The 12,153-nt window shown below is 42.9% G+C and overlaps 1 protein-coding gene across 2 annotated transcripts; it reads right to left on the reverse strand.

Moving 5' to 3' along the window:
- Positions 1-1,693: 1,693 nt before the first annotated feature.
- LOC308064233 (gallinacin-10-like) lies at positions 1,694-12,151 on the reverse strand. 2 transcript variants are annotated; one of them, XM_080388323.1, is made up of 3 exons: positions 6,770-12,151; positions 3,921-4,053; positions 1,694-1,802 (listed from the first exon to the last, which is right to left on the reverse strand). In XM_080388323.1, exons 1-3 carry the CDS (start codon positions 6,840-6,842, stop codon positions 1,787-1,789), a joined length of 222 nt encoding a protein of 73 aa, XP_080244449.1. In that variant the 5' UTR covers positions 6,843-12,151; the 3' UTR covers positions 1,694-1,786. The 2 variants fall into 2 exon arrangements, with proteins under 2 accessions (XP_080244449.1, XP_080244450.1); XM_080388324.1 differs by having other exon boundaries at positions 4,322-12,151.
- Between the last annotated feature and the right edge of the window lie 2 nt (positions 12,152-12,153).

The following is a 12,153-nucleotide window of genomic DNA, read 5'->3' on the forward strand; positions in this document are numbered from 1 at the left end:
GTTACGAGCAGTGAGATGGGCTTGCTAAATGGTTAGCGTGTTGTTTTGATGTTATCAGGGTCTTTGGTGTAGCTTAGGCTACCGGGTGGGTCAGGTAGCCATCTCCTGAACAAACCTTGGGCATAGTTCAGGGGTTAGCATAGACCAGGAACAGTTCTTGGTACACATCATGAGCGCAACAGTCTTATTTTGGAGACCAAGAAATCTGGTGAGTGGCCTTCTATTTCATCAGAAAACTGTTCCAGGACTCACTGGTTCCTGACATAAATGTAAGACTATTAAAGGTGGCTTCAGACATGGGTTACTGCTATATCCTCAGGCCTTTTCTGTCTAAGAAGCCACAGAAGGAGGTGGAACATGTGGCCCTTTTGTATCATTTAACGCTTACAGTGTATAGTCCTGTTGTAGATGTTGATTCAGAAAAAAACTGATCTAGCCTCATTTAACAAATCCAAATCTCCAGAATTTTTTTCCTTGCACAAATAAAGCTTATAAGAGCCTTGAGGGGGATATTTCCAAAAGAACAGGGAAGATCTGGACAGGATCATTGTCACGCTTTTAATGGGGAAATTGAGATAGGAAGAAGAAAATAAAATGCTGCAGAGTCTCTGTGTTAATTTGACCTTTTTGATTTCTGCATTTTCTTCGTGGTTTTGATTTGGGTTCTTTTATACTCTCTCTCTATATATAGCTACAGTTGTGGAGAAGGAACATCTCTTTCTTTGGCTTGATACAGCTTCAAATTCAGATACATGGGCATCAATTAAATTGCTTAAAAATAGGCTCCAGTGCCATGGGGAAACTCCTTGGGTTTTTTTCTAATGCACTTGGATGAAATCAGCCCTGTGTTGCCCTAACAACTTTTCAAGATAATGTGGAAAATTGGCTCCAAAAAAGGACTTTTTGCCTCCATGACTAGTTGTGATGGAAGGAAAGAAATTAATTGTGCATCTGTAACTGTTGGAGGAAACAATAAAAATAGCCTTGGTTTTGAACTTTTAGCACTATGGAGCTCATGACTGCCTCTGTACTACAGGACATTTAATTTACTTTTATGGCTGCTACTGAACACAGATCTGATGTTTTCAAAAACGGTCTATATATCACCCCACATCTTGTTTCTAGGTAGAGATAGTTCATACATATATATATGTGTATAAAGTTTATTGATCACCATTTTGTCATCCAATCACTTGCTACCAAGAGCTGCTTGTACAGTTCTTCACACTCAGTTTTCAGTCTTGATTACTTCAGTACCATCAGCAACACTGGTTGCTGTTTTAGTTATTCCATTTTCTAAATCACTTGGGAACATGTGAGACTGCACAGACTTACTTGTTTAAAAAGATTGTATGACTCAATGAGCCTTGAGTCAAAACCACAGAGAAAATTACTGTTAGTAACAATAAAAGATCACAATTACTGGTTTAAGACATTTATTTCTCTATGTGAATAAAATAATAATACATATATTGCTTCACATCCTCCAAGAGCTGTATGAACCTGAACTGATTGAAGATCCAAACATCTCCGTGAGGTAGGCTGGAATAGGTGGCTGAGGTGCCAAAGTGGCTTGTGTATTTAAAGTGAAAAAGGGAGTGACTTCAGCGAGGAAAAACCTGGGTCTCCAGAAGCAGTGTGCTGACGGGACATGCCCTCTGGAAGCTTCTTGTAATGCTTATTTGTAGGAGGGTTTAGACAGAGGAGGAATCCATCAAAATCACCTACTCAAGGCAGTGGAAATGTTGCTGGTACAAGGGCACTGACCCAGGAAGGCCTTATATTCTTACTCTGCCAAGATCCTGTAAGGATACAAAGGGTCTTGTTATTTTGCTGAAGTGTAATCTCAACTCAATCTCTAAAAAACTTAGTGACTGCTAATTACCTTTCAGAATAAATGTACGGCATGGGTGCAGCCTGCAGGTTTATAAACCTACATTTAGATGCCTCCACAGAAGGGGTCTCGGTGTGTGCTGGGTGTCTAGGTCTGCAGGCATCCAGCCCGCAAGAACTATGGTCACTGGCAAACTAGTTATATTACCACTAGTAATAAAATTTTGATTCACCTCACCTCAAAGTGAAGATTGGGGATTTGGTTTAATTGCACAAGCCTAGTGCCTTTTGAAGGGCTCTGAGGTATCTGCTTGGCCTCTGGCCATCTCTTCTGAAAAGCAATGTTTTCCTGTATGTCATTAGCCATCTCAGCCAGACAGGTATATGTGGTTTAAATACTCCAAGACACCTCAGGTACCACTAAACATTTCAGTGTAGCTTACTGAATCAAACTTTTTGTGTCCAATTTCATAGATTTCAAGCAACTCAGTAGGTTGAATTCTGAGCTGGAAAAAAAATTGATATTGTACCTCAAAATACCCTGTTGGTTTCAACTTCTAGTGCTGTATCCATCAACACAGCTAAAAATCTAAGACCCCATTAGGAAGAGTTTTCATCCTGAGCATTAGCATCCATCAATATTACATATAGGTACATTCTTCCAAGAAAGAGTATTTCTGTAGCAAAACTACACTTGGAACCAAACTCAAGAGCTCTCATGCTTTTCCCAGCCCAAATTCTCCTTTGATCAGGCCTAACAGATGTATCTTACAGAAATTTGATGTTGGAGATGTGTCATCTGCTCCTAACCAGTCTATTTGCTATCAGCAGAAATTGCTTCCTAAAGAGAATGATTGTTCACAGAGACTGAGGGATCACCTAATTTGTTTGTAAAATCAGCTAACTGTAGGTTGCTTCTGCACCATTTACTTTCCTGAGTTCCTAAGTGGGTGCTTTTGTAGCATCTTAATCTCCTGACAATAAACATGTCCTATTTTTGGTATGACTTGGGTTTCCTGAAACCACTGTCTGACTGAGGATACCCCTATGCTGAACAAATGCTACAAGATTTCTTCCCTAGAGCCATCTCATCATACTTTCTTCAGTTTCTGGAAACTTTAAAACCTGGAAATTCTACAAATAACAGAATAAGGACTTCTAGAAAATTCAGAAAACAAGGATCTGAGCTCTCCTTTTATTTTGAACCAGGCTCTGTCCAGTCACATCAATGGCTGAGGCTCTGCCTGAACATCTCTTGCTGGGATGAGTTGTAAAATCAGACCTCTCAGTTTCACCAAAAGATACAGGAATGTTCTCCTAATCTACCACTGAATGCAATGTCTGTGATAGTCACTGCAGCTGGCAGTGATCATCATGTGGCCATTGGTGGAACAAAAGAAGTGTAGGAAGTAAATGCCCAAAGAATATGCTTTGTCCTAAGCTAAAGTGCATTCCCCAAAAGCACATTTGAAACCTTAAGGAAAGAAAAAATCTTGCTGTCAGGGAACGTCCAGACATTATTAAAAATTGGACTTCAAAATCAAAAGTGGAATGCACACCCAGTCGCCTCCAGTCACTAACAAATTCACTCTCCTTCACCTGCCTAAGAGCTGCACAGTGGTGGGAAGAAGGAGAGATGGGAAAAGAACAAGAAGCAGAGTTCTGTGAACATATTTTGCCCTTTAAAATTCAATTTTCTAGGTCATTTTGAAAATAAAAAGCACAGAGGGAGGATACATTGGTTCCCTTGATGGTTGAAAATACTGTGAAATATTTTCCTAATAATTTATTGAAAAATCTCCTTCTCCCCCACCCCCATCAAAATCTAAAATAAAGTGAAAAATACTGAATTTTGCCCCCACCCCACCCCCGCCCCGAACTTTTACTCTTATACATAACTTCCATCAAAATGAATTGTCTCCTTAAACACACATCAGAGAATTGCACGTGTGCATCCTTTATCTGTGCTTTCTCACAAACGGCTGCCCTGCAAGCCCTATGGAGTTGTGCATATGATTCAAAGAAGTAGTTGATAAACCAGCAGGACAAAAAGGTCCTCTGATGCCCTTCAGTCCTGCAGTACTTACTTTGAACAACATTTCAGCAGCCCCCCGTGGCACGACCCGGAGGCAGTGAAGGTGGGTGGGCATGCCCCAACACGGCAGAAATTTCCCTGGCTCCTGCATTCTGCGGTGTCAGCAAAAATAGGATCTGCAGAACCTGCGGGAAGTGAAAAATGTCAGAATCTCCGTTTTCAGTCTGAAATGATGAAGGAGATATATATACATATATATGCAATAAATCATGTGTTGGGTTTTTAGGAAGAGTGCCATCATGAGTACTGATGTTCTTGATCCCGTCCACTGCATAGGCCCATCCCAACAGCATCAGATTCTGCCTGTCAGTTGATGGTTGCTTTTTTCCTCATATGCACACACTTCTGCTTACAAGCCCTTTCATTCTTTGTAGGATTCACTTTGCTTCTCACCTGAAACAGCCTGGAGGAGGAGGAAGAGAACAGCAAACAGCACATAGAGGATCCTCATGGCTGCCAGTAGTTTGTGAGCTGTGTGCTCCTGCAAAAAGCCTGACAGACTGATGGAGGATGAGGTTAGTTTGAGGAAGGGACTAGGAAAGCCACCTGGTATTTATAGGGCCTGTGGGATTGTGCAAGTTTGACGGCTGAGTGCTTTGTCAATAAGTAACTGCAACGAACCTTCTGGAAAGCAGACTAGTTATCCCCCTTATCGCAGGTTGCAATGAAACGTGCAGCGAACATGTTGCAATCCCCAAGGGTGAATTTCCACTGACCATGTCCATTGTATAATGTGACCATCAGCCAAGCCCCACTGAGCTGCACTGATTTGCATGGCTTTTGCAGACCTGCTTCCACCATGGGCATGGGGATGGAGCAGGCAGAGGGCTTGGGAGTCAGCCACTGTCACAGTCTGGTCCCAGTGTTGACCCTGGATCCATCACTTACTGACACATGACATTTTGCCTCCATCTCCCCATCCCTGTCACCAGGCAGATGATGTCAAAGGCAGAGGAAAGCATTGGGAAAGATTTGCGACATTGCAGCTTTGCTTTGTCACTTTTTAAACAGGTTTCAGAACATCCTCACCCACTGCAAAGGGCTGACACAAAGCTGTCTCCCTCATTTAATTCTCACTTATGTGCCACTCTGAGTGCTTTGCATTTTTACCAACTTTTGACATCCCCTTTTGTTTCCCCTCGGGGCCCCTCACAGTGCCCCAAGGGGTGAGGAGAATGGGCTGGTTCCACTAAGAGTCTTGGCAGGCATAAAGCCTTGAGGTGCAACATTTTCTGAGCTTTACTTCAGAGCACGATCCCCATGGCTGTAAATTTTCTGAGAAGCATTGGTTAGGGGATCAAAGCACTGAAGGGTCTTCCTCATAAACTCTTGGGCTTGTAGATGTCAAATGACTGCAACAGCTTTGCCCCCATGGGAATCCTGCCTTTGCCCAAGTACCATCACACGTCATGAACAGGTTAATCTCTGTCAAAGCCCAGGCGTTTCTGCAGTTCCTAGCTCTGACATTCTGGTTCAGTGGTTTGTTTCCTTATTACCTCGTTTATTATATTTAACTCGGAGTTAATGGTATTTTTGTTCTAAGAATTATTCATAGGATGAAAACATTACTGATGTTTATGTTTAAGCTACATACTTAAGCTTAAGCAGCTGAGAAAGTAGCAACAAGGTGAGTTACTTGTTTATGCAGTCAATAACAGTAAGATGAACACTGGTTTTCGTCTTCCACCCATAAAATCTAATTAACCAGCAAATGCCAAGTGCTCCAGAATGTCCTTTTTTGTACCCTTGTCTTAGAAATTATCTCTTTTTTTGCCAGGAACTCTCCATTTCTAAAGGAGAGGAGAGCTGTTGTCACTCCTCTCTTTTCTCTTTCAACAAGCTGTCAGTGGGGCACCTCGAGAAAGAGACCTGACCTGCAACATGAATGTGAAAAAAACAGGAAACAAACCCCTTTCAATTTTATGAAAACCCATTGAAATGTGAATTTCCCCCACCTATCTTTTACATAGGCAGGACGACAGTGTTGTGCTATTTTGCAAAAGGAAGAGTGCTTTTCATTGCTCCCTAAGGAAGTTCATGGTCAGGAGGAGCATTGTTTTCTCCAAATAACATCAGAATGTAGCATTGGGGAAGGTGGTGATGACTCTTTGCTGTCACACACGGCATGTGAACAAGCCCCGCTTGCTTTCAGGGCTGTACTGTTCCCACCTGTGGAACAGAATAAATCTATTATCAGAGTCAAATTGTTTAAGTTTCAGTGATGCAAATGGCTGTAGCGATTATAGATTTTGCTGAACAACCTTATTTCTTGCAGAAGGAAAACAGCCTTTTAGGAAAGTGAGCAACATATTAAGCCCTGCTAGGACAGGCAGCCTAAAAATGTCATTCAGAGCAACAGGAAAATTCCATGACTTCGGTGCCTAGTAAAACCAGACAAGTCCAAGCTGGTTGCTTAAAACCAGGCCAAACTTGTCTAAAACACCTCAAGAGCAGAACAATTTGTGCAGCGCAGCAGTGGCCTGGGACTGGAACATGATAGTGTGTGCATGGAGCTGTGTCCCACGGCAGTCAGGGCCAGGCAGGAGTCCTGGAGATCTCTGTTGAATATTAACTTCCAGACATGAGCTGGGGACTGAAGGAGTTGTAGGTACCTACCCCAGAGAAATCAAGCTCTCTAAGCAGACAGGTGGTGGAGGGACTTCACTTAATAAAACCTTATACAAGAATATTGCAATGCAAGTAAGACATAAAAGATTCCATGAGGTTATTGGTAGCAAAAGAGAGAAAGGGAAGACACACACGTGACACTCAGCAGACCTTTAATTTTGCCTTTGAGATCAGGAAGGGATGTGCAGCCTATAATAGTCAAAGCTCCCTTACCTGTGCTCCAGCATCTGAGTGCTGGACTTGGTACAACAGGACTTGGTACAACAGCAAATCTCTGGATGGTCATGAAGGATGCAATATCTCAGAACGGTGTCTGCTTTATTTCTTCCCATTTACTAACAGGAAATTTTGTAAACCTGTAAGGTATGAATAGGTATTTATGCTTTTATGTTTGCAATCCTATTTTGCTGAATTTCGCCCTAGCAGCACACCTTCCCAAAGGTAATATTGCAAGCAAAATCTGAAATGCTGAGTGGGACCAGCCCTGGCAAACATCACTTCATGTTGCTAAAGAAGCGTGCAATGACTGAGTAGATTTCTCTGTCTTCTTCAAGGCAGGTGTTTTTCTTCTCTTCTTCCCTTCTTGGTTGACAAACCACCTCCCATAATAGTTCACAACGAGCACCATACAGCTTAACAATTGCTTTTTGCCTCAACACTTTCTCAAAGGTGTTGTCTTAAGCACAACTTAACAGCTAATGGCTAATAAAATATTTTTTAGAGTCTAAGAACTAATATACTTTTGAGAATGGTTATTTATAATGGGGTACATGTATTTGGACACTGGTAGGGCTTGATTTTGCCATTTTAATTATAAGTATACCTTTACAACCACAATGCATGTTTTTTTAGGAAAGCATATGCTTACATCCCATTAAAACCAAGCTCATGTTAGCATATACTTCAGTATTCTCCTGGCTTTCATAATTATGCCAGAAATCCTTATAATACGTGCAGAGTGATTTCTGTTTGCAGTGCTTCATTTTCCATTAGTCACCGGTAAGTTAATTAATTATGTTAATAGTATGTTCTTCAATTGTGCCCTTTGTCCAATGCTTCCAAGACTTATCAAACAAGATAAAAGAACAAAGACTGAAATTCCACATTCATTTTATCATTATCACCATGTACACACAGGGCAATTTCAACTAACACTTTTGGGTTTTCCCACTTTTGGAGATGGCTAGTCTTCTTGTACAGTTTTTGTGGGAAATCAATGACAATTAAATTTACAGCCCTTTCCTTTGCAATGTAAGTGCTGGCTTGTTTCTCTTCCACAGCTGACTGCAGATACATGGTGATAAGAGTTGTGTACTCTTTGCACCTCTGCCTGGATAGCCACAGGTGAAGGTGGCATGCAACCTGCTTCTCTATTGCACCTTACATCTCTTGAGACCTAGGCATAACTTTCATAGTTCAGGGAAGGAGCAGCTCAGACCTGCTGTCAGTCTGCAAATCCATGTGTTTTCTTGACCACTGCCATGTCCATTCAGTAACTTGTCATCCCATGGGATAGCCTTTGGCATCGTCTCACGAAGGGCACAATGAGAATGGGAACATGACAGCTGATGTTGCTTCATCCATGGAAATTTTCACTTAGTGGAAATCCTATAATAGATACTCTTTGCTCTTGTGCAAAATATTCCCATATATAACTTTTGTCAGTAGGGTGGTTTATGCTATTTCACATGAGCTAACTGGGTGCACAAAGCTCCAAGCAAAGACCACCAGGCACATTTGACATCTTCCATCAGTCCTCACTGTGCTTGTGATAGCTACAATGGTCCTCTATTAGAGAAACTTCTTAAACTTCTTAGAGGAAGAGAAGTCCAGCAGAGCAGTTAATCAATCCTGATGTGTGAGAGACTTCCTAGTATCACTGGGAAGGCACAAGAGGAGGCTGGAGAGCCCCTGTGTACATGATGTTCAGGGATGCTGCAATGCTGAGGTCTGGGAACCTGGTCAATTATTACCTGCCTTTGGTTGCTTTGATCCCAATTGCATGCGTCCTCATGTTGCAATCCATACAGTGAGTCAACGTTAAACAGACCTTTACATGACAATGCTGAAAATCAGCATTGAGAATGTAATGTCCTCTGTGCCTCTAAAGCCCATTCAAAAGGAAGATTCCTCTGTAGAGATGAGGGCAAAAGGGAAAACTAATCAGTGTTTGAGAGGATGGCTGGGAGGCAGAATCTCCTGTATGTTATGGAGAGAAGTACTTCTCTGGTCCTGTGTCCTGGTTTCGGCTGGGATAGAGTTATTTTTCTTCTTAGTAGCTGGTACAATGCTGTGTTTTGGATTTAGTGTGAGAATAATATTGATAATACACCGATGCTTTAGTTGTTGCTAGGTAGTGCTTACTCTAGATCAAGGACTTTCAGTTCTCCCTGCTCTGGCAGTGCTCTGCTGTTGTTGCTGTATTTTACTGTATTTCAGTTATTAAATAGTTATTATATCAACCCATGAGTTATACTTTTCTCCAGTTCTCCTCCCCACCCCACCTGGGGGGGTATGGGGGAATGAGCAAGTGGCTGTGTGCTGCTCAGTTGCTGGCTGGGGTTAAACCACAACATCCTTCATGATGAATTTCCTGATCTGCCACACAGCACTAATGCTGCTGCAGTGATGCTTTTCCCGGAAGGGGCTGAGGCTTTTATGTGGCTGGTATCATATGAAATAGCACAGAAGCTTTACTTTTTAGGGAATTATTGTGCCGTTCATGCAAAACTAAAACACCAGAAGTGTTTTCATTAGACAGTGGACAGTGTCTAAATGCTTTTTTCTGTGCAGCACCAAAATGTCAACTCCTATGACAAGACAGAGAGGGACTTTTTACAAAGGCATATAGCGATAGGAAAAGGGCTAATGCTTTCAAACTAAAAAAGGGTAGATTTAGTCTAGATATTAGGAAGAAATTCTTCCCTGTGAGGGTGGCTAGGCGCTGGCCCAGGCTGCCCAGAGCAGCTGTGGGTGCCCCATCCCTGGCAGGGCTCAAGGCCAGGCTGGACGGGGCTGGGGGCAGCCTGGGCTGGGGGGAGAGGTCCCTGCCCGTGGCAGGGGCTGGGACTGGGTGGTCTTTAAGGTCCCTTCCAACCCAAACCGTTCTGTGATTCTGTGATGTATCAGGTAGATTTCTGTTGACTTTGGCACCATTATCAACAAAAATAAAACCACTGAAGCTCCATTGGCTTTTGTCAGGTAGGAAGCTGCTAATGCTGCAGCCACAAGAATTATAATAAATACCTAGTTAATTCAATTTACTTAGTTACTTCATTTCTAGCCCTCTGGAACACAGCTCACATCTTCTGAAGTCAGTATCACAGGCAAATCCCAGTTACATAAACCATGACATCATCATGTACGTGATCAGTTTCCAATGAACTGGTCAGTGCATTGTGTAATGCACGTAGGGGCCGGAGCTGTATGCAGGATTTGCTTCCTACCACCCGATGACCTATGTCTGCTGGGGATGGGAAGAGAAGGGCCAGTGCCTGGCTGGGCCCTAAGAGCTCTTTCCTTGTACCTTCATTCCAAAAATGTTTGCTTGCCAATTTTTATTTTTTTTATTTTTTTCAAGACAAGTTTCAATTAATTTTCTTGCTGGAGCTGCACCCTTTGTGGGTTGAAAACACCTCAGTATATGACTATACCATTTCCTAGTGGTTAAAGACAGGACTTTAAGGGTCTCCTTGATGTCTGCTATTTCTGTCCCTTAAATATTTCCTTAAGATAAGCATCTATCAGTGAGCCTCTGGGAGTGCCATGAAAATCTGCTGTCTCTCCTGCTTTCATCTCCCCATCCACGGATGGTGTTTCCCCACCGCTCTGGTCCCCATGCTGGGGTTTGAGGCTTGGCCCAGTCTTAGCTGGGAGCAGGACTGATACTGCAGCACCTGCACAGGCCAGCCTGAAAGAGTCCCTCAGAAGGAAAGGGAAGCCACTGAACTGTTAATTTTTGAACTCCCTTGTTCACAGACACACCAATAGGGTGTAAACCAATCTGATTTTCATCTGCTGAAGTTGACAAAACCTTCAAGGCCATTTGCAGGGACCCAACCCCACAGCAGCTATGAGGGTCACTTCCAGCATAAAGGTCTCCACAGAGCCACCCACAGCTAATAGCTCCTGCTCCCTGGTGCATGACTTTGCTAGGAAACCATGCCTTTAATAGCAGCACCTCAACCCCGCCTCCAAAGATGGGATTCCTCCAGGGTAATGAGCCAGACACTGCCAAGAAAATGACCTTTGGAAAGGCCAAGACTGGCTAGCAGCATTAAGAGCTGTGTTTTTCAAGAGTCCTCTGCACAATTTTCATGGCCACATGTTTGCTGGGGGTGTAAAGTGTAAAACATGGTTTTGCTCACTCTTCATCCTCATCGCCAGCCCTTCAGAGGGGCACCATGTATGGTTTTGTGGGTGTTGGTGCAGAGACCATGTGTAAAGGTTTTGTCTTGGTAAGGAATCATAAAAATACAGCAAAAAGCCTAACTCCTTTTCAATGTAAAAATGTATCACCTCTTCACAGGCAAGCCCCATGGATCACAGCTCTTCAGGCAGGACCTGCAAGGCAGAACCTCTGGGGTGCCTAGTCATGTCATCTGAAGCTAATTTGGAAGAGGTACATATTTTAAGGATTTTTTTTTGGGGGGGGCGGGGTGTTTCTGTTTAACTCCTTCCATTTGGTTGGGCCAGAAGGATAGATGATGAACAGGAAAATTATGATATGCCGGAAGTTATTTTGCCATACCTTCCTGTGCACTGATGGAGTCTGGTTATGGATGACAGTGGGGCCAGTCCAACAGTGGGTGGAAGGAGGTTGCCAGAGGAAGGATGGGAAGGCGAGTTGTGTCAACGATGCAACTAAACAGGATGGGGACCATTCCTAAGGCAACTAAGATGACTGGTCACATCTATGCTGTTAAATCCTTCCACCCTCCAGAACAAGGTGGCTGAATTAAAAGTACCTATTGGGAATGGTTCCTGGCCCATGCCAATCCCCATCTGTGCCCAGGGATAATTTGGGTCAGTGCTCAATGGCCTGGGCCCAAACTGTGCCCAGATTAGCTGGTATTACACAGCCATGATCCTGTACCTCTGCCCCTAGGCTAGTTTACTTGCTTTTTACTAGTTTACTAGTTTACATGATGCTGCTTGAGGGAATTTTGTTATAGATGTTCTCACAGGAGCGAGTAGATAGAGCCTTTCTCTCTCCTTTCCCTGCACTCAACTCCTGCCCCAAAACACTCATCAGGTGTGCTGGTATCCTATTTGGACCAAAGCTGTTGCAATCACACCACAAATAAATAAAATCTCTGGCTTTTCCCCTACAAATTGATTGGCCCTTTTGATTACAACAGCTCTTTATTTGATCAGCCATTTCACTAGTATAAAGAACACACATCTTATGTAGTGATTTAGTCGTAAGAACAGTTTTGAGCACAGGAATATGATTTAAAATCTCAGAAACATAAAGGAAGGAAGGAAGCAAGCAAGCAGTGGGACCAAATCCCATTTGGCAGACAGCTCCTGTTCTTACGTAAGTGACAAAATCTCAGGGAAAAGTTCATAGAAAGGAAAGAAAATTTCGTTGATTT

The sequence above is a fragment of the Falco punctatus genome, assembly GCF_963210335.1.
Source record: "Falco punctatus genome assembly, chromosome: 5".
Taxonomy (NCBI): Eukaryota; Metazoa; Chordata; class Aves; order Falconiformes; family Falconidae; genus Falco; species Falco punctatus.

Bases quoted from the DNA above. Each gene is read 5' to 3' on its own strand.
- LOC308064233 (XM_080388323.1), bottom strand. From the start codon at position 6,842: ATGACCATCCAGAGATTTGCTGTTGTACCAAGTCCTGTTGTACCAAGT. The intron at 4,054-6,769 runs GTAAGGGAGCTT...CACTTCCCGCAG, and splicing joins ACTCAGATGCTGGAGCACAG to GTTCTGCAGATCCTATTTTT.